Source organism: Tupaia chinensis, unplaced genomic scaffold (assembly GCF_000334495.1).
Source record: "Tupaia chinensis unplaced genomic scaffold, TupChi_1.0 Scaffold000335_1, whole genome shotgun sequence".
In the NCBI taxonomy this organism is placed as follows: Eukaryota; Metazoa; Chordata; class Mammalia; order Scandentia; family Tupaiidae; genus Tupaia; species Tupaia belangeri.
This window is the reverse complement of record NW_006159829.1, coordinates 4,624,319-4,647,941: the sequence shown is the minus strand read 5'-3', so window position 1 is coordinate 4,647,941 and position 23,623 is coordinate 4,624,319. Positions and strand designations below refer to the sequence as shown.

Sequence of the window (23,623 nt, the reverse complement as noted above, 5' to 3'; positions counted from 1 at the left end):
TTTCTTTTTCTTTACAAAAGACCTAGGTCACATGCTATAATTTCTAGTTTGGTCTTGCCATTTGTGTACTACGAGGATGATCCCTCCATTGGCTCCTCTCAGAGCTCCTTCTGAGGCTGGCCGTCACACACTCACTGTGCCTGTAACTCCCTGCTTACTACCTTCCCCCAAAACACACACACTCGGAGGATGGATGCGCTCTCTCACTCTCTCTCTCTCTCATATATATGTGTGTGTGTGTGTGTGTGTGTGTGTGTGTGTGTGTAATCAAGCTGTCAGGAAATATTTGTGACCCAAGGAAGGACTGTAGTTCTCACTAAGTTACACTAATCTCACGGGACATACTTAAACTGAGAATTAAGTAAGTTTCGATTTCTTTTTTTCTTTTCTTTTTAGCATTACGTAAGTTTCTTTTTAGTCTATGTGACCACTGTTAATACCAATTTAGAAATTTCACTTGCTTACTTCCATTACTTTACTATATAAAGTTAATATAATAACTTTATATTATTATAAACAATAGTAATTGTTTATGACATAATAATAAACAATAACCAAAGCACGGTTCCCACTCACTGTCCTGTATGAGATACCATGTTCCAATTTTCCTCCACGAAAAGCCAGGTAGAGCATCTAATACACTCCTCCCCTGCAAACTTAGGAAATGCAGAATAGTGAAAGATGCGGCTATGGATGTCTCCCAAGACAGGAGGGAACACATCTGACCCACAGAGTCAGTCTTGGACAGAGACGTGATGACAGGGGCAGGTGTTCTCTCTCATAGGCCATCCAAGTGAAAATATTTCCATTAGAGCAACCAATGAAAATTTCCTCCCAATATAAGAAGAAAATAGCGGCTAACTTTTCGCTCCCTTTTTCATCCTTGCATCCAGCATGTCCCTTGCCTTTCCAGATTACTAAAGGTTCCTGACTCTCTCTGTTCCCTCTCTGAGGGATCCCTATAACCCACCTTCGCCTACCAAATCTCACTCTGTCATTATGGTTTGGCTTGGACTCCCATCTCCCATGAGGCCTTCCCTGACCACCCATCTCTATCCCAGGCTGGCCGCCCCTTGGAGTACACACATGGCCCCTGACACTTTGGTTGGGCCCACTGACTTGAATCTCCCATCGGATTGGCTATGTTCCTTGCTAGAGTGTGAGCTATTAAATCTTAATAATGCATCCCAGGCACAGGGTGGGCCTTCAATACTAACGGGTTGAGTGAATGAATGGAACAATGTAATGACACATGACACACGTAGTGGGGACAGGCTGTAAGGCAGGCAGGCTCACCTTCCAGGTCTCCCTTTGCAGACTCTCTTTTGGCCTTTTCCAGGCAGTGCAAAGTGGACTTCTAGAACCAATATGCATCTTCCCAGGCGCATCAGACACTCGTTACACCACAATATGACAACAAGGCAGGGCGTCCCTCAAGCTCTTGAAGGGCAGAGACTGTGTTTGGCCTTTGTACTCCAACCTAGCACAGACTGAAGTTGCTCAGTAAATATCTGTGAATTGTAGTAACTAACAGGCTTTCTCTCTCCACCTTCTCCGGGGTTAATAGCATTTTATCTGCCATTGAGGTATTTATTTTGCCCCAAGGTGACTTTAGATTCGCATCTACTTCTCCAAATTCATTTGGCTCATGAACTACAAACTCTAATTACTCTCAATACTGGTAACTTTTGTTTTTAACTGTCACTAGTTATGAGAAACTTAACAAATTATAAAAACAAAACACAAACTGCAATTACACTGAGAATGAAGACATACTTGACCATTATCTTGGCAGGCATTTTGTTTATAACTTTTATAATCAATAATAGAATGTATCTGTTTACATTATATATATTTTATGTATATATATATGTATATATATATATATTATATATCTATACTTCAATAGAAAGAGACATAAAAAAGCCTTTCAAATGAGGCATGACACGCAACACTTAACTCTCTTATTTACAATATAGAGATGAACTTTCTACACAATTACAGTAGATTCTCAGAGGCCAGAGAAGATTTACAAAGACAGCAGACACCCCTATAAAAAAGAGGTGCACCAGGCAGCTGGACGTTTATTGCCATTAGTTCTCACTATGTCCAGACAGCATATTGAAGTTAAAAATGGCATCTGGTTATTGGAAAAGATGATAATCGTCAGGATCGCCCTGGCTCCGTAACCGCTGGCTGCGCGGTCTTTCAGGTGACCAGGGAGAGACAAACACGGCAGATGAAAATTGAAACATAACATGAAATGAGCTCATTTCAGGGGCAGGGCTTGTCATTTGGCCAGAAAGGAGAAGCTGCTACAAATGTGTGGTCCCACGCCGAGCATCGGCACTTGTCTAGACAGGGAACACATCCCAACATCATGGGCTGCGTGGCTAGCCGCAGTGACTCCCAGGTCACAGAGCTAACGTGGCCCCACCCACGAGCAACCAGTCTGTGCCCGGTACTGACTCAGGAACTTGGAACGAAACACCCAGTGGAAAAGCAAGTCAAGGACTTCATGGGCCCATGTGTGTTAAGATGACAATTCAGAAAGGAACCACGGAGAAACACTGAATTCATTGAGTAGAAGACTGCTTCTATCAAACAGTCAACCTGCTATTAAACCCTGCTTTTTTTTTCTTTTTTCTTTTTCTAGAAATCCACAAATCTACTCTCCTGCAGACTTATCTATCTAGACTCATTTCCCATGAACTGCCTGTGTTTTTGTGAAGTCACACTGTTAATATGAGAGGACCTAACATTCTGAAATGAGCCAAGTTTGCATGGCCATGTCACCATGGCCCCAGGGACCTAGAGTCATGGTCCAGATGCTGGGAGCAGGAACCTGGTCCCAGATGAGTTTCTGCACTTAAATAAGATGCAGATGCAGGAGCTTTCATCTCCAGAGGAGAGTCTCTGTGCTATTCTTCCCATTGTCCCAGCTCACACACTTTATCCATACAACTCGAAGATTCTGTAGGCTTTCTTCAGATCATACAGTGTACTCAGCCTTTGGGACCATCTTAAACATTCTGGTAATTTTCAAATCTTCCACCTAAGTCAATTAACAATAACAATTTAAATTGAGTTCTGAAACTGGCTGTTCTCTAATCTGATCTCACTTTTGTCCCTATTGTCAATTGGTTTTCTATTGATGATGACCTTTCCTAGCCCTTTGATTTCCTAAGGCAAAAAGACATTTCAATTAGAAGATAACCAGCACCCTTCTTAGAGCTCCCCTGAGGTTTTAATCCAGCACTCCTCCATTGAGATGTCTTTCTCCTACCAAGGAGAGGAGAAGTTGCCGGCCGGGTTAATGGTTTGAATTTTTTGCAATTGCGTCAAATGCTAACATAGCATTTCTTTGGGAAGATATCAGCAGGAGCTTCATACATGCATGCATTCATCTCAGAGCCCCTTCTGCTAGATGTAGTCTCATTTGATCTTCCCTACTATAGACAGAGATTTAAGTAATCACACCATCTGTGGGCCAGGACTATGCATAGAAAATGTCTGGGAAGTAGGTGGAACAACTAGGTCAATGTTTTTGTTACTGTTGTTTGTAACAAACTCATATTTACCAACAGCATCTCCTTTATCCCTCTTTATCTTCTATCACTCCGACCCACCACTGTCCTAAAATAAAATCGAGATTTAAATGCATTCCCTTGCTTGGAGAACATGGAGAAAGAATGGGAGCATGGGTATCACATTTTCTTGAACAAGTGGCACATCAGAATCTACCCAGAATTCTATTTACACGGTATGTTCCACTTCTGCACAAAGATTAACCTGAGTTTCGAAATGCTTGTGTGCACTTAATTTAATCAAAAATGATAAAGCTATGCGCTAATAACATATTGGATACGTCTAGTTAAACTAGAGCAATCTCTCTCTGAGCCAGTGGTGGCTGAAAGGTGGGCTCACCAACTCCAAATATACCATTTCTTTATTTTCTCATGTTTCCTAGAAAGCATCTAGACAAGACTTCAGGTGGCTAGACACAGTCAAACAAAGTTTGATGTCTTTTATGCTCTTGTTCAACTTTCCCAAATCTCCAAAGCAAAAGCACCTCTAATGTTTGGTTCCACCGCTGCTCCCACCCCTCACTGCTGTCCTCTTGGGGCACCACCCTCAGTGGTAACGGTCTATAGAAGTACATCTCAACTGAAGCTCTCAACTGATCTTAAACATTTCTAGCAAGTTACCCAAGGCCCACACCCTCAATGCCACTACTTGAAGTAGTTGAGTCCTGCCACCAAGAAAAACTTCTCCAGGAAGAGTTCTGAATCCAGCACGGCAATGTGAGCGGCTCGGCCGATCAGGGTGTTGGCAGTGTTGGGCAGGGCGTGGAACACGTTGTGTCGGATTAGAGTGCAGTCTTTGGCTTCCACCAGAGGGCCCAGGAGGTTGTTGATCATCTCTGCATACACTGGACCTGGGAGGATGGAAGAAGGACACAAGCTGGTGCAGAAGCTCACCGTGGAATCCAGGGAAAAACACCGGCTGTATGTCAGGATCCTATTCCTGGCAGAACTTTGCATACCAATGTCCAAGCTCTTTCTAGTGTTAATAAACTAAATAATAAATAAATTCAAAGTTAGCTTTGTCTAGTCAGATTACAATTAGCCAAGGCTCTGAAAGATCGCACAGGTCACAGTGACTCTGTGCACCTATGCACTAAAATCCTGGCAACATTGGCAGGGGTTCCACAGTGGATGACTGTGGCTTCCAACCAGGGAGCAGGAAAAGACAAAGAAGATACTAGAAAGGACCCTCAGAGACTCAAGGTCTATTTCAGGTGACAAAAGGACTAGAGACACTTCTCAACAGATAAATAGAAGCAGGTATCTCCAGATATCATGCATTATATAAGCCAAGTGGCATTTCAAAGGCTTCCCTAATTCTGGGTGCCAGGGAAAAGGAGGTAGAAAATACAGTTTCTTCTGATGATTGGCTTTGTTTTTATAATTGAAAATCTGAATTGATAGTGTTTGCATCCAAAAGTGACTCAATTGCAGCTTTGCAATAGGAAACATAGTCTTGGAGTTTCACAGTGAAATTGAGTTGCTGAGCAATAAATGAGTTTGTACACCTACAATTCATACCTCCTACTCTTGAGCTCTTTCTTTCTATACAACTCTTCATGACCACTTTTACATCGTGAAGAGATACCTTCTATATTGATCCTGAAGCTAGGCCATTTGCCTTTGACTCACTGGGAGACCGAAATTGGAGGCTGGGAGAAAAGTCTCTGGGATCTCACTCACTCCAGATGACCAGGTCTGTTTTATAAAGCCAGTGAATTGCATACGCTTCTAGAATTTAGGATGAGGGAGCAGCTCTTCCGTGGGGTTTAACAGTCCAGCTGTCACACTCTGGATGCTCCTCGCTGCTATGGGAATGAACCCACACTGTCTCCCTCTCTCCCCAAGTCATCCACAAAAGAGACCCTTTGGAGTTATATTTTCCCAGGCTGGGAAGGATGGTTGAATCCCCACAATGCCAGGAGCATGATTATCATTTTTTTTTCTTTCGTCCCCCTTCTTAGGATCTTGGTAGGAGCTCTGAGGTAGGAAAGATGAAGTATAAAATTTAAGTAACTGGGAATTTGTCTATGAAAATTACTGTCCTAGCTTAAGTGATTCTGCACTCCTCAAGGAAGTCTAAGAGTACTATGTAGAAATGAACAATCATGAATGCTGACGATACACAGAAACAGAAATGTATTGTAACACCAACAACCTAATTTGTTTAAATTGTGTATGAATGAAGGTCAGGAGGACGATTTTTTTTTTAAAAAAAAAAAGTCACTCAAAATGTAATGAATATTAGACCAGATTTTTTCTGCTGAGACTATTAGTTCTCTAAATCCTTGTGTCAACACTCTGTATTTTTAAAATGTATATAACATACCCTTATTTTATTTTTTTCTCACATTAAGTACAGATTTCATCTTTTTTTAAATTTTTTATTTTTTCATTTCATTTTCTTCCATACATCCAATCACATTATTATTTATCTTACAAAATGGATATTTCAGCAGGTGAACATCTCTCCCCAGCACCGTCGATAAAACCACGAAACATCTTCAACAGATAATACCACACCTCTTGTGCCATTAATGCTTTTCCTCCCTGTCTCTCCCCCAAATGTCCTTCTTCAGACCCTCCTCTTTCACACACACTATATCTGGTATTTACATCTATATACTGAGTTTCTATATCCTTTAGACAATTAGTTTCAGTCATAGAGTGTAGACACATGGCATATATTAAGTGGGGACATACAATGCCTCTCCTTCATAGCATGGCTTGCTTTACTCAGCACTAAGTCTTCCACATTCATCCACTTCCTGTCAAAAGCCAGGGTTTTGTTGTTTTTTATGGATGAATAGTATTCCATTGAATATATGTGCCACAGTTTTTCTAACCATTCATCAGTTCGTGGGCATTTGGGTTGCTTTCATGACTTGGCAATCGTGAAAAGTGCCGCAATAAACATCGATGTGCAAGCACTTTTCTGATAAAGTATTCTTCTGTCCTTTGGGTAGATACCAAGGAGTGGGATTGCTGGATCATATGGTAGTTCTATTTGTAGATTTTTGAGGAATCTCCAAATTGTTCTCCACAGTGGTTGGACCAATTTACATTCCCACCAGCAGTGTAAGAGAGTTCCCTTTTCACCACATCCTCGCCAGCAGTTATCATTTTTTGTTTTTTTAATCTTAGACATTCTGACTGGGGTTAGGTGATATCTCATTGTTGTTTTGATCTGCATCTTGATTTACTTGTTGGGTAATAGCAATGAACTGTGGAAGTACTGACCCATTCCTATCTTCTCCAATAGTAGCCCTACTAGATACTTATTTAAATTAAATATTATAGATTTAATTTTTAGAGATACAAAGATTTTCATCAAAGTTTATCATTTTTTGTCTAGGCTTTTTGCTATGGAGCACATGCACTTGTGGGAGAGACAGAGAGTTAGAAGGGAAGTGAGAAATTGCACACACACCCCTCACCTGAGGAGATGGCCACAGCACAATCCCTTTTCCTCCATTCTCCTCCTGGGATTTTGGACACACACACACTCCTGGTTTGAGATTCAAGCCACCATGGTGGTCTAGGACTCGAATCATGGTCAGCCATGTGGAGTCCAGAGCCTTAACTCCAGGCCACAGATGGTCCCTCTGATAACCTATTTTTTAATTTTTTTTAAGAGAGGTTTGTTTTCACTATAGAGCATATGTGCTCGCTGGAGAGACAGAGAGAGATAGAAAGACAGACAGCAAGAAATCACCCTCCAGGGGGAATGGACATGCCACAACCCCTTCTCCATTCTCCTTTAGGGATCTTGAGCATGCACACACATGAACCCTGCATGAGTTCCAAGCCACCAGTCCAGGACTCAGACCACGATCAACTACCTGGGAGTCCAGTGACATGACCATTATGCAATCTGCTGATCCCATCCCTATGATAACTTCTAAAAAGCCTTCTGGGATTTAGCAGGTAGCATAGTAGTTAAGGCACTGGATTCCCACATGGTCTACCGTGGTGTGAGTTCCAGAACTGGCAGCTTGAAAATCATGCCAGGCACATGTGCATACATGCCCAAAATCCTGACAGATGAATGGAGGAAAAGGGATTGCAGCCTGGCCATCATCCCTGGAGGGTGAGTTCTCTCTTTCTCTCTGTCACTGTCTCCCTTGTACATGTGTCATAGGGCAAAAGAAAAAATCTTAAAAAAAAAAAAACCCTGACAGCAACCCCGTATGTCCGATAAGAGGAAAATTATTAAGTAAATTATGGTATATCCCAAAACATATCATTATTAAGATATTTGTAATATTTTAACTTGAGCAAATAAATATAACATTATGCTAAATCAATTCATGATGCAAGATTATAAATTTTTATGTACATATTTATTTCTTTATTTATTTTCTTTTAGTTTTTGTTATAGGGTGTGTGGGCTCACTAGAGAGAGACAGAGACAGAGAGAGGAAAAGTGAGAAGTCAGCCCCCAGGAGGAATGGCCATGCCACAATTCCTTCTCTTCCATTTTCCACCTGGGATTTTGGGCATGTATGTACATGTGCCTGGCGTGATTTTTAAGCTGCCAGGTAACATGACATCTGTGGGTTCTTAAAAAAAATATGAAAAATGCATATTATTTTTTAAAATGCATGTACTTGAAAGTTTTGTTTTGTTTTTAAGTTTTGCCACAGGACATGTGTGTTCATTGGAGAGAGCCAGAAAGAGACAGTGAGAGGAAAGTGAGAAATCACCCCCAAGGAATGGCCACACTGCTATCCCTCCTCCTCCTGGGATTTTGGGCATGAATGCACACATGCCCAATATGATTTTCAAGCTACCAAGTCTGTGACTTGAACCACCATCAGCCATGTGGGAATCCAGTGCTTTAGTCACCATACCACCAACTGTTCCCATTTTGAAAATTTCCTTGCACCAAAATGAACTCATAATTTAATTTGATTTTGTTCAAAAACCATTTGAAGTCTCCTCATACATATTTACAAAGACTAGAAGGAAAACGTGAAAGGTAATCACTGGTACAGGTAGACAGACAGGATCTTGGTCTAAGTAGGCTTGACTTGCACATTTCAGATGGAAAATATATCATTTTATAATGTGCCTCATGTTACTTTTCAGTACTTATTTTAGGCAGTAAAAAGTATAATTCTATTTTATATATCAATATTAATTTTTATTTTTTTCAGCAAAATTTCTGTTGAATTTCCAAGGTCAAAATTTGAATGTACCTGCTTACACATTAATAGCAAATCTTTGACCTTTGGGAGACTATTTTTTAATGCCTTAAAAATAAAACAAAATGCCATTTATATTTTTAAAGAAATATTTGACATAGGAATAAGTTGATTAATGAAAGAGAACCGAGAATTTTAGCCTGTCTCCTCTCGGTTAACTGGAAAACTCTTCTGTCTTTAAACCCAGCTCAGATGGCATCTTCGTGAGCAGCTGCCTGGCTGTCCTATGAGCTGTTACACTGCTGGACCATCTCGGTGCATTATGCATAATTTTTTTAGTTGTCAAAGAGTATGTACTAGCTAGAGAGAGACAAAGAGACAGCGAGAGAAAGGAGAGGGAAAAGACACCTGCCCTGATGGAGCGTGGTCATGCTGTAATCCCCTCTTCTCAGTTTCCCCATCTTGCTGGCATTTGGAGCACACACGCACATATGCTCACCATGTTTTTCAAGCCACCAGGGCTGGGATGGAAACTGTGGCCAGCCCCATGGGACCTGGCCATTTTAATCAGAGGGCCATGGTGCTGGCCCTGCTCTTCTATTGTTTTGGCTTCCCACAATGCACCCTCACAGCTATTCTCTGATGCCCCAACTAGACAGTGAAGCCCTCTGCGGGCAGGGCCTGCCTGGATTCTGCATCATGACTGGCATGTAACGGGAACGGAATCTAAGTTCTCGGTCTGATGACAGAGGACCGCTCACTGGACCAAGTCGACATCCAGTTCTAGGTGTACACAGCACTCTGCTACCCAGAGCCAGGGCAAACAGGTGTCATCTCGTGGGTTCACTTTGGGTTCTCATTTATTTATTTTAATTTGCTAGAAGACACATGTATTCACCAGAGAGAGACAGAGAGAAAGAGAAGGAAAGCAAGAAAGCCTCCTGGGGGGCTGTTCACACTACAACACCTTCTCCTCTGTCTCTCCCTCCTTTGGGACTCTCAGCACACACACACACACACACACACACACACACACACATGTGCCCAGCATGTTCTCCAAGCTGTCAAGTGCAGGGCTTGAACCACAGAGTTGTCCATGTGGGATCTACCCGCCTGAAACACCTTGGCACCAGGTAGCCCTGTGTTTGATTTTAAAGCAGAAAGTCCCTAGAAAGAAACATAGTAAAACGCAGCTTACCTGTATGTCTGTCTCTGAGGGCGGTTTTACACATTTCAATCCTGGCCGAATGAAATGGCACATAGCGGTCTTGGGGAGAAGCAACCAGCACGACGTTTTTAAAATACTGCAGCCCTGAACCAAGAAGCCAGAGAAGTGTTTTTAAGCTGGAAATGTCCACTCATACATTGTATGGTTGGTGCACAATTTACAGACATGCCCTGAGAAGGGAATGCTAAGGAGAGCCAGACCCTCTCGCTGCGCCGTTGCACACGGACCTTCCACTCTGAGGTCAACAATGACAGGCCAACAGCAGAGGAATCATGGTGTCTAGGGGAGACTGAGGAAAGAACTCAGTACCCTAAGGCTTTTGCACACAACAGAGAGGGTAAGATCCTTGTTCTCATCAGTTATGGAAGCTAAGGAGACCCAGAGCAGGAGAAGTAACACATACGTGGCAACAAAAGCTTTTGGGAGACTTGGTCATGGTGGTGTGAGCAGCAGGGCCCTCTGTGAGAGGCTACAGCCACATGGGAGGCCCAGGTTTGGTCCAGGATCAACCTGAACAGACTGCGTGACCACCTAATCCTAGCTAGTGAGAGGGCTGAGCCAGGAGGATTGTGGAATAGTGAGACCTTATGTGAAATGCCTAATTTTCTTCTCTGTCTAGCTAAGAAAAAAAAAAAAAAGCAGCTTTCGGTAGCCAGGAACATGAAGGCACACATAAGGAGGTGAGTGGCCTCTTCCTCCTCACTACCAGCAGCCCCCTGAGGTCCAGCATCATACCTCCCTGTCTCAAGCCTTGCCTTCCTGCAATCAGCCCCACAGTGCAAACGCGGCTCTTCCACATTACACACCACGGTGTGTTTGCAGTCTTCAGGACCCATCATGCATGTCCGGGGCACTGTTCTGTGCTGCCAGGTGGCCTGTGTGGACCAGACACTCACCCCAGATGATACTGAGCGGGTGGGCAGCCAGCAGTACTCAGCCATGTGACCCTCCACCAGAGGGGGTTCTCTTATCCAAGATCACATCTCGAGATCGTACACTGAGGAGCAGCCTGTGTCAGTGATGGCCAGCATGGGCACTGGGAAGAGCCAGTCTTGTGCCCACCTCTAGGCAGTGTAGGCCACCCCAGAGCCCAAGCTTCCATGGGTGGGCCTTAGTAGGGCCTCTGGTGTGTGGTATCCACACTGCAGCCTCACTCTCACCTCTACCCAATCCCGCTTTCCTCACTCCCCCGTAGGGGATAACTCCAAAAGTTCAGTTGAGCGCAGGGACAGAGCAGGGAAGGAACTGCTCAGGTTTACAGACCAGCCTGTCACATTCACAGAGGTGCAGAGCTGTCAACCGAGTTGGTATTAACAGGATGACAGAAGACTGAACCCAGGCCAGGCTGGCTTGCTTGGCAGAGCTGAACAGGCCAGTCAGCTGTTTCCCCCTTACTGCACATGGGCAGCACAGGTCTCTGATTGCTGCTGCCCCTGTGGTCATGCCTAGGATGCAAGCAGGGTCTTCGCCATCTCTGTACTCATCCTCACGACAGAGTGTGGTGAAAGGGGGCTGCCAGGTGGGCTGGGAATGGCCTCTGCCCCCACTGCACAGCTGGAATAAATGGGAAATGCTGCACCTGCCCTTCTTCATCTTAGGGGTCTGTACTGGATGAAGCTGGCACACAGATCTAGGGCCTGTACAATTAGAGCACTGGCAGACTGGGGAGAAGTGGGCAGCTTCTGCACGCTGAGATGACCGACATGTACCTCTCACATGCCAAGTGGGAAATCTATAAAGAGAAACTGAGCCCTTGAGTAGCTGTCGGCCTCTCAGTGCAAGAGGCTTTGTATCCTGGCCCTCCTGATTACACCTCTCTATGAACAAATCAGCTTAGCAGCAGAGTTAATTTACGTCTCAGAAGTTAGAACCCAAGTTCAAACTCATAATTGCTGCACACAGAAAAACACCTACCTGTTTTTTGGCTTAACTGATAGAGGAAACATTTACGCAAATCAGCATTATCCCTGAAGGTCAGCTGCAAAAGGGATCCGGATTTCTTCAGTTTCTGCATGAGCCATAAGCCTAGGGAGATGAAAACCAAACAGAAATAAACATAACACAAACAAAATGAAACAAAAACAAACTGGGGTGAGATTGTGGCGTGATTAAGATTACACTGCATTTTTAGTTAACTTGAAAACAAATGAGTAGAAGGCTCAGACCAGCAGGTGGCACAGAGGTTAGGTGCTGGATTTCCAGTAGTTGACCATGGTTCGAGTCCTGGAACTGGCAGCTCAAAACTCACATCAGGTGCATCTGCCTGAGTGCCCAAAATCCTGAAAGGAGAATGGAGGAGAAGGGATTGCAGCTTGACCATCCCTCCTGGAGGGTGATTTCTTGCTTTTTGTCTCTCTGTCTCTCTGGAAAGCACATGCACCCTATAACAAAAATCTCTTTTAAAAAATGAGTAGCAGCAAATACTTGGAAAGCTAGAGGTAAACTTCTATTCTTAGCTACTGAGGGTAGAGATATAAAATCATCCTACAAAATGGAATGTCAATAGGCTTCCAGAGACACAAAATGATCCACAGCCTTCAATCCAGTCAATCTCCTTCTGAAAATAAGGCCTAATGAAACAGTGCTCAGTATGAAGAATGTGTAAGAGTCCATTATGGATCCACTTAGGATACTAGAGAACTAGAAAAAGCATTCCATTTAGAGAGCCTGTGCATTCAGCTGTGCTTCTGCAGACAATAACATTGATGAGTGTAAGTTTTATGTCACAACCAACCAATAAACTTTACTAAAACACAAGGAAATAAGATACATTACCATGACTGCTATGAAAATGTGCATCTGTCCAAAGATACAATATACAAAATTATCCTTTTTAAAAAGCTTCTTTAATGTTGCAAAATTATAATTTCCAGGGGAAAATATGGTTCAACTCATTGGTTTTTGCCCAGAGATATGACTTCCTTAGTTTGTGAGGAAAGACACAGTACCAGAAAAAAGGACTTTGACCTTTTTTCTTTTCTTTCTTTCTCTTTTAAAATTGTTGTAGTCACATGCATTCACGAGAGAGAGAGAGAGAGAAGGAGAGAGAGAGAAAAAGGACCTCCCAGGGGCACAAGCATGACACAGTCCCTCCTCCTCCATTTGCCCCTTGGGATTTTGGGCATGCACAAATGCATGCCTGGTATGGATCCAAGACTCAAACCACAGTCAGTCATATGGGATCCAGCTTCCTTAACCACCATGCCACCTGGCTGGCCTAGAACTTCCACTTCTTAAGTGTTACTGTGTCAGTTAACTCACAGTAACAAGAAACGACCTTAAAATAACTTGAAAGCAACAAGCTAATGTGACCGTGTTGTGAAAGACAACCTGAGTACAGGAAAGGCACATGGGGTCCCAGCGAAGGGCTGGAAGACTGCCAGGGAGGGGAGCTTATTAGGGCTGACTCTAAGCCACATATGAATCTACACATCAGGGACAATGTAGTGTTTGTTGGGAGCGTGATTGAATACACTATTTATTATGCTATCAGGCCTGATGACCCACTTGGTCTTCCATCAACATGACATTTCACGTCCTCATTTAAAAGCGCAGTTGTAGTATCTGTACAGTCTCGAGGGTGATGCTACCATCTTGTCTCATCACATGACAACTTTCATCCTCTGGCTCTTGTCGAGCACCCCATTACCATCCCCTGCCCTCCAGGACATGCTGAATTTCTATCCCAGAGAGCGGCCTGCAGTTGCTGGCTGGCCTGATTCTAGGTTGTTAAAGGTACTGTTTTTTTCTGCACAGAAAACTCTTTCCAGCAATCACAATCTTGGAAATCCTGCTCATCTTCTGAAATACACTGGGCCATGATTCTTTACCTTCTTTGGTTCTTCATCTTCAGAACACAGATGAAGTTACGAGGCCCTCCTTGCCTGAGATAAGCAGGCAGTATATAATTCAGCTATTTGAACTTTCGTAAATATTAGTTAAGTCCATTTCCCTTCTCTGGTTCAAACCTCAACAATTCTGACACACATGCACACTCACATACCATAGCTGTGTGCCTACACATACATATCATATACACATACATCTGCGTAATACATGTGTACACGCATACACATGTAACTTACATATGCATTTTATGAATAAGGGAAGTACGTGGCATTGAGATTCAGTGTCTTGGCCAGCGTCCTCCCTACGTATCTGGGTGAGAACTTAGCCACAGTCTCGGTTCATGCATGACGTGATTCAGTCTAAGTTCTCTCCATCACAGCGTTGTGCCTCATCGATCTTTCCCAACCAGACTCCCAGAGACATCACTGCTGTTTTCACAGAAATTTGAAGGCAGAAAAGACCTTAGAACACATCCGGTCTAGCCTCACTCAGCTTATAAACAAAAGAGCCATTTCTAAGCCAGGTCTCTTTCCGGTTTCATGCTCCACTGAGGTGCAAGCGCACAGTCTTACAAAGAGCTGTGCCCCTGAGTTACTGGGTCTAGGGCCCATGTTCATTTTTAAAAAAGATGAGTCTTGGCAAAGTCTTACCTGTACTGACCAGGGTGCTGTTGTTGTACAGGGTCCCCAGGTGAGGCCCGGACAGTGACAGGAAAGTGTGGAGTTTGTTGAGGTAATACCGGAACCGGGGCCGAGTGAGGACGGAGCGGATGATAATGTTTCCGAGAGAATGGCCGACAAAGCTGTTGGGAGTCAGAAATGGTGCCTGTAAGTGCCCGTGAAGGAGGGCTGCCCGGGAGCACTGCACTGGGAGGCAAGGGGTCAGCTGCCCGCTGCCTCCCCCTGGACTTGGAGAAACCAGCACAGCAACGGGGACCACTAGTGCACCCTCTCTGGGTCTCAAAGTTCTGGCTGCAGGAAGCCTGCGATAGGGGTCCTGAAATGGCTGCTCTGAGCTCAGTGTGCCTGAGGAGCAGTGCAGCACTTCGCCCAGCTTTGCATTATCAGGGCAACCGCCCCTCTCCTCCGCCCTCCATGGCTACTGTCTGCCTACCCGGGGGACGTGGGTCTGTGCACCGATGGGCCGCTCCAAACTCCTCACCCTGGCTGGGAGCCAGCGGGTAACCTAACTCTGCCTGCCTCTCTGATGCTCCCCGGCTGTTTGTGGAGTGGCCTCTCCCAGCCCACCCCGTGTGCGACACCTTTCTGCACGTTCTCCCAGCCCTGCGGCTACCCACAGGCCGTGAACTCAACACAGCGTCATTTTCAAGTGAAATAATCACTCACTGAAAGTCTGTTGCATGAGAGGTGCTTCCCATCGCTTATGATAAGCAAAGTCAGCCAAAAAGTAAATGAACGCTAGTTTATAAAATGCACTGCTTCACTTGCATCCTTCTATTTGGCCTACCCTCCATAGGTCTAAGAATCCTCACATGTAGAACAAAGAAGTGATAGTTCGTCTCTGAACTCTTTATGGGGTAACGCATACCGAGGACTTAGCACTCTGTCCTCATACTCAAATGCTGAACAAGCGAAAACTGCTCACTACCTATCACCCTCGTTGCTAAGTCACAGACCAAGTCACGGTTACAATGCAGTGTTACAGTGCCGAGAGAACCCTCCCTCCATGCAGCCAACTCACGCAGGTTTTCTGTTTTGTTTTGTGCTGTTTTTCTTTTTAGTTTTGCCATAGGGTGTGTGCACTCACTGGAGAGAGACAAAGGGGGGGGATGGAAAATCATCCCCCAGGGGTATGGCCATGCTGCAATCCCTTCTCCATGCTCTCCTTAGGGTTTTGGTCATACACACACACACACACACACACACAGTGTAAGTTTCAAGTTGTGACAGGTCTGGAACTTGAACCATAAAGTCAGCCATGTGGGATCCAGCCTCTTTAACCTCCATGCCACCTGCTGTCCCACCATTCAGCTTTTCAACATTATGAACAGATGCTAAAAACTTAATAAATGAGAGAACAGGGGTTTGGAGGCTTGGCTCCAAGCATGTACAAACATTTGCACACCTGTAACACGGCACAGCCAGGACTCGAACTGTGAGTGTCAGAATAGGAATCCAGACCTGGAGTTTTCGACCCTCCATTGAGCTACAAAAGGTTACCCTGTCACACACATGCTGTGACAGAGGTGGATGTGGAACCAGCCCCAGCACTCATTTCTAAAAGGAATCCACTCTGTGAAAAGCTACAGGTTAGCTTATCCTGGTGACGTACGGAAGGCATCACCCCAAACTTGTATACAACAGACTCTACAGTGCCCCCGTTGTCCCTCAGTGTCGCCTCCCCATGCTTTCCTGTTACCTGATTCGGGATATGGAGAGGTTGTACAACTGAATGTGCTGAATGATCTCATCCAGTAACCGATCAGTCATGGTATCGAAGTCCGCAAAAGTGTCCATCTGGAAGGAGAGAGGGGAAGGGTGTTGGTAGGGTCACGGCCCAGGACGGGCTCTACCCAATCACGTCTTTTCCAGTAAACATCATGGGATGTTCTGGGAGGAGGTCTAAGCTGCCGTCAAGGTTCCAGATGAGATCTGATGTCTGGACAAAGGGCTCCCAGACTGGGGCTTTGCTGAAGAATCTCGGAGATGTTGATGAATCCTCTGTGAGAAAACTGATGGAAAACTGAAGGGAGAGCAGAAGAGGGCAGTGGCACGTTGGCAGTGCTAACTGCTACCTCACACGCCCTCGGTGTGGCTGGGCCCTCTTCACAGAGGAGGACATACGCTCCGACAGCAGAGGCCGCTCGCTCACCTCACATGAGCCAGGATTCACGCGAGACGTGCCTGACTCCAAAGTCCCACCCCTCCCCTGGCAGTCTGTTGACTGTGCTACTGGGTCACGTCCAGAGGGTGACGCCAGCTTTGGGAAGGGTCCCCAAACCAACTGTGTTTTAGGAAGGATGGTTTAAGAATATAGAAGCATAAATGGAAAAATATCACATGTCTATGAAGTTTCAAGAAGCAGATGCAGAAAGACATGTGAAATTGGCTTATACAACTTCGTGGACCAAGTTTTGGAAACGCAGATGGGAGCCACAGAGAAGCAGATTTGGCTTCAAAAGAGCAAATAAATGAAGTTCCTTTTAGTAGAGCTGTCCTACGGTGTCACGGACTATCTGGAGCTTGTGCGCCCAGGTTAGGAAAAGAGAACACGGGTCTCACAAATACCTATCAGGGCACTGAAGAAGTGAGGGCACGTGAGGAAAAGAAGCCTTTGGGACTCACTGTCACCTGCCATTCAGTGAGCTTTGAGGCCCCAGGGGGTGAAGCTCACTGGTCGGCTCCCCAGTCCCTGTCCGTGGGGCGTGCACTTCCCCAGTCTGAACCTAGGACTCCTTCTCCCTTACAGGGGGCAGTGTAGCCTACTCCTTGGCAGCACTTGAAGATAAACACGCTTCAACCCAGGACAGACGCTGCACTCATCACTACCCACTACCTTTTTAGAGTCTGTTTATCTGTAAATGAACAGTTCAGCATGTTAATTATTAAATAAACGGTTTTGGTTATGAGACCTGAGTCTCATGATGAGAAATGCTCTGGAAATCACAGTAGGTTTGAAAACCTGTACCAGCAGCTCCCCCACTAACGTGTTTTGAAAGAAATATACGGCATAGGTACCTGACTATGAAATGCTCACACGACCTCCAAGAGGTAAGGACAAGGCACTGTGCAGTGTCATTGGTACGGAGTGACCGCTGCTCCATCAGGTACTTGTGTGAAGTCCCTGTGCTATCTCAGCAGCTCCCAGCTGTACAAGGTGGCCGAATGCACAGACGGGACCACAGAGCTGGCTCTCTCGCTAACTCGTCTCCTCTGAAAATCTCCCTTGCACGAATCATAATCATAATGCTGACCAGTGCGGGTCACTGCCTTCCCTGCTGCCCCTCTGAATGCCTGGCGTCCTCTCTTGGGACTGGTCAAGTTTGGGCACATGCTCAAGCGGGGTGTGCACAGACATTATCTTCCAAGATCACGAGTGGTGTCTTCCTCTCCAGCTCAGACAGCAGAACCCTGAGAAAGTCCCAGAGCCAGTTTCCCCTTCCGTGAGGAGCTGTGCATTAACACAGAGCTCAGTATTGTGAAGACGGAGTGACGGCAAGGCAGAAGCACTCAGCACACAGCGACACTCACAGTAACGCTTTCCTTCTCCTCACATTACGAGTCTGGGAGTGCAAAGAAAAGGCAGCAGCACTGAGATCCAGGTGCCGAGGAGGGAGAGGCTGCCTTCCAGAGTCGGCTGGCTGGTTACCCTCCGCACAGTTCCCATTGTCAGTGGTCACGGGACTCTGGTTACAGGCAGCTCTGTGCCTCCGAAGGAGTAAGTCCTCACTGGTCTCAAGTCCTCACTGGTCTCAAGTCCTCACTGGTCTCGAGAGCCAGGATGGGGGATTAGGAGTCCTCCATCTGCACCATCTCTTGGCAGTGAATTCTGTAAAGTCTCATCTACTTTGACACCTACTAGAGCCCTAGTTCTACCCCCGAACACAGCAAATGTCCCCGACATCCCCTCTGACTGTAAAGCCATCACACCCAGCCCCGCTGGTTACACAGATTCCGTGACAGCCCCCTTTCCACCAGCTCACATTCATCGAGTCCCAAGTACTTTATGGTCCAAGATGCCGCCCACTCTAGTGCCTGTGAGGGCAAAGGCCCAAGTCACCTGACTTGCATGGTTTCATTTGTTACCTTTTCACACCCATCCTAAAGTAAGCAGTACCTCTTTCTCTCTAAGCCATCTCAGTGCCTGCCGAGTGTCCTTTTTCCAGACCCTTTCCTATCGGTGTATGTCCAAAAATGATCATGGTGCCTTTGGGGGACTCAAGTGGGACATTCCTCCAGGGTTCTTTCAGTTCTGATGCATTTGTGGCCGTACTCACCTGGTTCTTTTCAGACATGAGGAAGTCCAGTTTTCCTCCAGGGAGCCCCAGTTCTATGAAAGTCTTGACCAGCCGAAGGTCTGCACTATTCCCTAAAAATGACAACAACCCCCACCCCAGCCCCATAGTTAATCATGTAAGATGTGCCACCAAGGGGTTTCTGGCTCCTTCTCCCCCTTCCCCCTGGATTTGTGGTTAAGCAGACAATAGGAGCAAGTAAAGCACGCCCAACCCCTTTCTTCCCCGATGCCCCTGCCTAGCACACACTCACACTCAGCCTGGTCCCCGCCAGTGGTTACACTCCGAGGAGCGGCTCCCTGACTGGCTAGCACACGGCTGTGCGCACTGTGCACAGGAGCCACAGAGAAGCAGAACTGTGCCACCTTCTCTTCATCCACAGGAAGTTTTATTTACACAGGACATTTCCCAAGTGGTGCCACCAGGGGTGGGTGCAACACAATGTGGCCCCTACCAGCCCCTTTAGTTATGTGCTGGACACAGGGACTACCTGGTCTGCCATGTATGGGTCATCAGAAAGCCAATCACAGCAGTTATTTAAACGGAACAGTCATCTCCCTTTGGAACAGAAGTCCTGAGAGAGGAAGCCCTGTGGGTATGGTAGTGAGGGGCAGGGGAAGGGATGATTATAAATTTGAGGCCATTGTTAACAGTACAGGCACAAAGGACATAGGGAATGCATTCTTGAAATGAAAATCAGTGGGACACTGGATTTAATTGATAGGACAAGACACATAGTTAAGTATTTTTAGGCATGATTTTCAGGCAGGTCATAGAGGTTCAGCTGGATCTTAATGAACTTTGACCTTTTCCTCAAAGAGCTCCCTGTGGAGTTGAGGGTTAGAAGCTGTCTGTTTGGATACGTAGGCTACCTACTTTTATTATTCATTCGAACTGCAACCAGGACTGGGATTGGAACCAAGGTCAGCCATGTGAGGTCTGGGTCCCTTTAACGCTGGGCTATAGGACCAACCCCTGAGGATTATCTACTTTCCATGTTAAAGTCGCGATGCATTTTTGCATAGCAAAAAGATAGAAAATACATCATAACTCCTCTGAGGACCCGGTATATCCCACAGGTCATATTCCAGAGTAGTTTGTAAACTGCAAGTGAAACTACAGCTGGTTTTGTGTCATCCTTTATGAGTCAAAGGAGGGTGGAGAGTCATGTGGGATTTAAGGAAACTTGAGGTGTTTGAGAAGACTCCTCATCCTTAAGGATGACTTGATGTGTTCAAACACTACCCATAGCTGGTCAGAGCACGTGATCAAACTTGCAGGGTATAGTCATAAAATAGCCATATTCTTTTAGGAAATGTATTTTATGTTATAAAGTTACATTTTATTCCTTCTTTCTTTCATTTCTGTCAGTAAAATAGGACTCTTTGGCCCTGCTGTTGCTGGTGTTCAGTGTTCCCAAGTGACACTCCAGGGCCTGGCCTTAGAAAGCTGACTCTGGGGCCAGCAAGTGGTATGGTGAATAAGGTGCTGGGTTTCCACATGGCTGAGCACAGTTCAAGTCACAGACTCAGCGACCTGGAAATCACATCAGGCATGTGTGCATCCATGCCCAAAATTCTGAGATGAGAATGGAGGAGAGGGATTGCGGCTTGGCCTACCATCCAGAGGATGATTTTTTACTTTCCCTCTCTCTGTCTCTTTCAGTCTCTCTTTGGTGGCTCAGGTGCCCTAGAGAAAAAAACCTAAAGGAAAAAAAAGCTGACCAAGCTGCAGTGGTGCAGGTGAAACGGAGTCATGTGTGAGGCCCCAGGTTTGGTCTTGGGTCGACCTGAACTTTCTGGGTGTGCCTGTGGTCCTAGCTGGAAAGTTGCTGTGTAATGAGACCTGTCAGGGTTGCCCCCTCCACTTCCTCTCTCAATAAACTTGAATAAAAAGTTACAAGTGAGGCCAGCAGGTGGCATGCTGGGTGAGGCAGCAGGACTCTCACAGGCTAACTGGTTTCCTGACCCAGTGGCTTGAAAAAATCATGTTGGGCATGTATGCATACATGCCCCAAACCCCAGGAAGAGACCGGATGAGAAGGGATTGCAGGATGGCCATCTGCCTGGGGGGATGATTTCACTCTCTTTGTTTCTCTCCAGTGAGTGCACATGCCCTATAGCAAAAACGAAACAAAACAAAACAAAAACTAACAAACAAACAAAAACTAAAAAAATAAGAAAGAAAACGGTTTCAAGTGTTTACATTTAGCATAAAGAGGTAAGTAAAAGCTGAAAATAGTCCTTTTCAGCTACTGAGAGAGAACTTTCTGCAATTTAACACTTTCTCAGAAAATGTGATTTAATAGTGTTGAGAACATATATAAAAATATAAATGTTGGGCTTTTGGCATAACATGAAGAGCTGAGTTAACTCCGTAACTGTTATCAATGTACTCAGTTTTCTGCTGATATAAAAATACCCTTGAAAACAGAATTTGAATATAAAGAGATCCTATAAAATTCTGGTTAGTGTAGACATAGGCACCTTGAACTAAAGAAGTAACCTTCAAAATAACTGGTGTCAGTTGTCTTTCTTATAACTTGTCCAGATGATCTGAGAAACTAACAGCTCAGTTTTCTGACATGGTATAATGGAGAAGATGAGATGCCTTCCCTTTTTTTTTTTTTAATTGCCAGAGGACGTGAGCACACACCATCAAGAGAGACAGTAAGAGAGAGATCTGGTATAAATGTCCCACCTATCCACCATGGGAGGTGGTGTGCTACAATCTTTTATCCTCCACTGCTCCCTCTTTTGGGGATTATGGGCACACACGCACATGTTCCCGGAGTGTCTTGTCAAGCCTCCAGGACTCGAACAGCAAGTCGGCCATGTGGGATCCAGGTGCCTTAACCATCATACCATAGGTTGACCCAATACGGTATCTTTATAATGTTCCTCTTGTCCCGCATGTGTGATGGAAGGAATAAAAGCCTATGAGCTGAACAGATTATTATTTTAACAAAAAATGGAGAGTCTTGTCTCATTTTAATTTAATAATGCCTAAGTATAGAGGACACCCTGGCAGCGTGTGGCATTCGGCTGATAAATGAGAGTCTTTGTCTCTGCAAGTCCCAGAACTTTGCAGAGTGTCTGGTATTCAAAAGGTTCCTCATTAAGTGTGAGGGAAATAAAAATAAGCACCAAAACCTTTTTATTTATTTATATTTTTTGAGAGATTTTTGCAATAGGGCACACACGCTTGCCAGTGAGACAGAGAGACAGAAAGTGAGAAATTACCTCGGGGGGGATGGCCATGATGCATTCCCTTCTCCTCCATTCTCCTCTTGGGATTTTGCATATGCACACACATGCATTTGGCATGAGTTTTAAGCCACCAGGTCCGGGACTCAAACCCTTGTCAGCTATGTGAGAGTCCAGCCATGTAACTGTTCCACCATCTGCTGGTCCCAAGCAGCAAAATCTTTTGGAATACTAACCTGAGCTCCTCAAAATAAATCCATTCAGTCATTCACTCCACTTCTTTCTTTATTCATACCACATTATTGACTAATAATTTCATTTAATTCATGTGTTCTAATTATCCATGCAGTTCACTGATATATCTATCTCTATAATATATTATTTTCATTCATTCATTCACTTCATTCCTTCTTTTATTCTTTCCATTCATTTATTCACTATAGTAATCAATTCATTTGTATGTTTTATTTACTCAATGAATTATTTTTGTGCCCAGAGATATTTTCTTAAAGAAAAAGGCCATGCCACTTGTCATGGTTACTTATATCCATCATTGACACTGAACATTTTGTTGAATGAATACCTGATCTAAATTAATATGTAAACATTAGAAAGTATATATTGTACAGAATTTTTAGTAAGGCTTTTTTTAAAAACTCACCATCCAAGCCATGCACGCAGACAACCAGGTGAATCCCATCTTCCAGATTTTCTTCCTCTTCCTCTGGTGGGAAATATGGTATATCAGAAGCTAGGACAGATAAGTCACTGTACAGAAATCCTTCAATCTTCAGTTCTTTTTTAAATTTTTCTTTGGCCTGATAAAAACTGGAGAATACACTAATTAATCAGAAGCTGAGCATGCATTCCAAGAACAGGAGATGAGTTGGCTGCTGTGGCGCGACAAGTGCCCACTAACACCGTGTCTCCTAAGGAGCCAACGCCAGGACCGGCAGTTAGCGAATTGGCTATGTTGCTGGACTCCCAGGTAGTCAACTCCAGTTCGAGTCCTGGACCGGGTGGCTTAAACTCATGCCAGGTGTGTGTGCTTGCGTGCCCAGGATCCCGAGAGAAGAATGGAGGAGAAGGGATTGCAGTGTGGCCATTCCCCCGGGGGGTGATTTCTCGCTTTCTGTCTCTGTCTCTCTGTCTTTCTGGTGAGTGCACGTGCCTTATAGCAAAAACCTCTAAAAAAAAAAAAAAGGAGCCATCGCCGACTGTGAGACCTTGAAGAAGCCAGTGGGTGAAGCTTCGTTCTGAGTAAGGATGCACGAAAGCCCCCCAGAAATCCCAAGGCAGGTATTGGTTGTGCAGGTTTTCATGTGGTTCTGGCATTGAGCAGGAGACTGGGTGATAAGATTTTATGCAGTTCCAAGTATTTAAAAAGATCCCTCCAGACTGAAAGCTTCTTATCCTGACTGCGCATCCACCATGACTTAGCCTCTACCGGCTTTCCCAGCATCCCCCACCACTCCAGCCCCAACCCACGTTTCTTTTAACTCCCAGTAGGAAATGCACAGTGGGTGTGAGTCTGGACTCAGGAGTTAAACTGTCAAGTCAGAATCTCGACTCCGACCCTGCTATTACTATTATCTGTCTTTAGCCATCTCCCCCAACCCCATGGTCCCCAT

The 23,623-nt window shown here is 45.0% G+C and overlaps 1 protein-coding gene across 1 annotated transcript in view; it reads right to left on the bottom strand.

The window, feature by feature from the left end:
- Positions 1-2,022: 2,022 nt before the first annotated feature.
- The window catches only part of FAM135B (family with sequence similarity 135 member B), a 296,886-nt gene continuing 275,285 nt past the window's right edge, over positions 2,023-23,623 (bottom strand). Inside the window, exons 14-20 of the mRNA XM_027773310.1 lie at positions 22,654-22,820; positions 18,769-18,860; positions 16,191-16,288; positions 14,462-14,613; positions 11,877-11,987; positions 9,933-10,046; positions 2,023-4,438 (exon numbers count right to left, since the gene is read on the bottom strand). Of these exons, the coding sequence (XP_027629111.1) occupies positions 4,233-4,438; positions 9,933-10,046; positions 11,877-11,987; positions 14,462-14,613; positions 16,191-16,288; positions 18,769-18,860; positions 22,654-22,820 (940 nt within the window). The 3' untranslated portion in view covers positions 2,023-4,232. The remainder of the gene's footprint in view (positions 4,439-9,932; positions 10,047-11,876; positions 11,988-14,461; positions 14,614-16,190; positions 16,289-18,768; positions 18,861-22,653; positions 22,821-23,623) is intronic.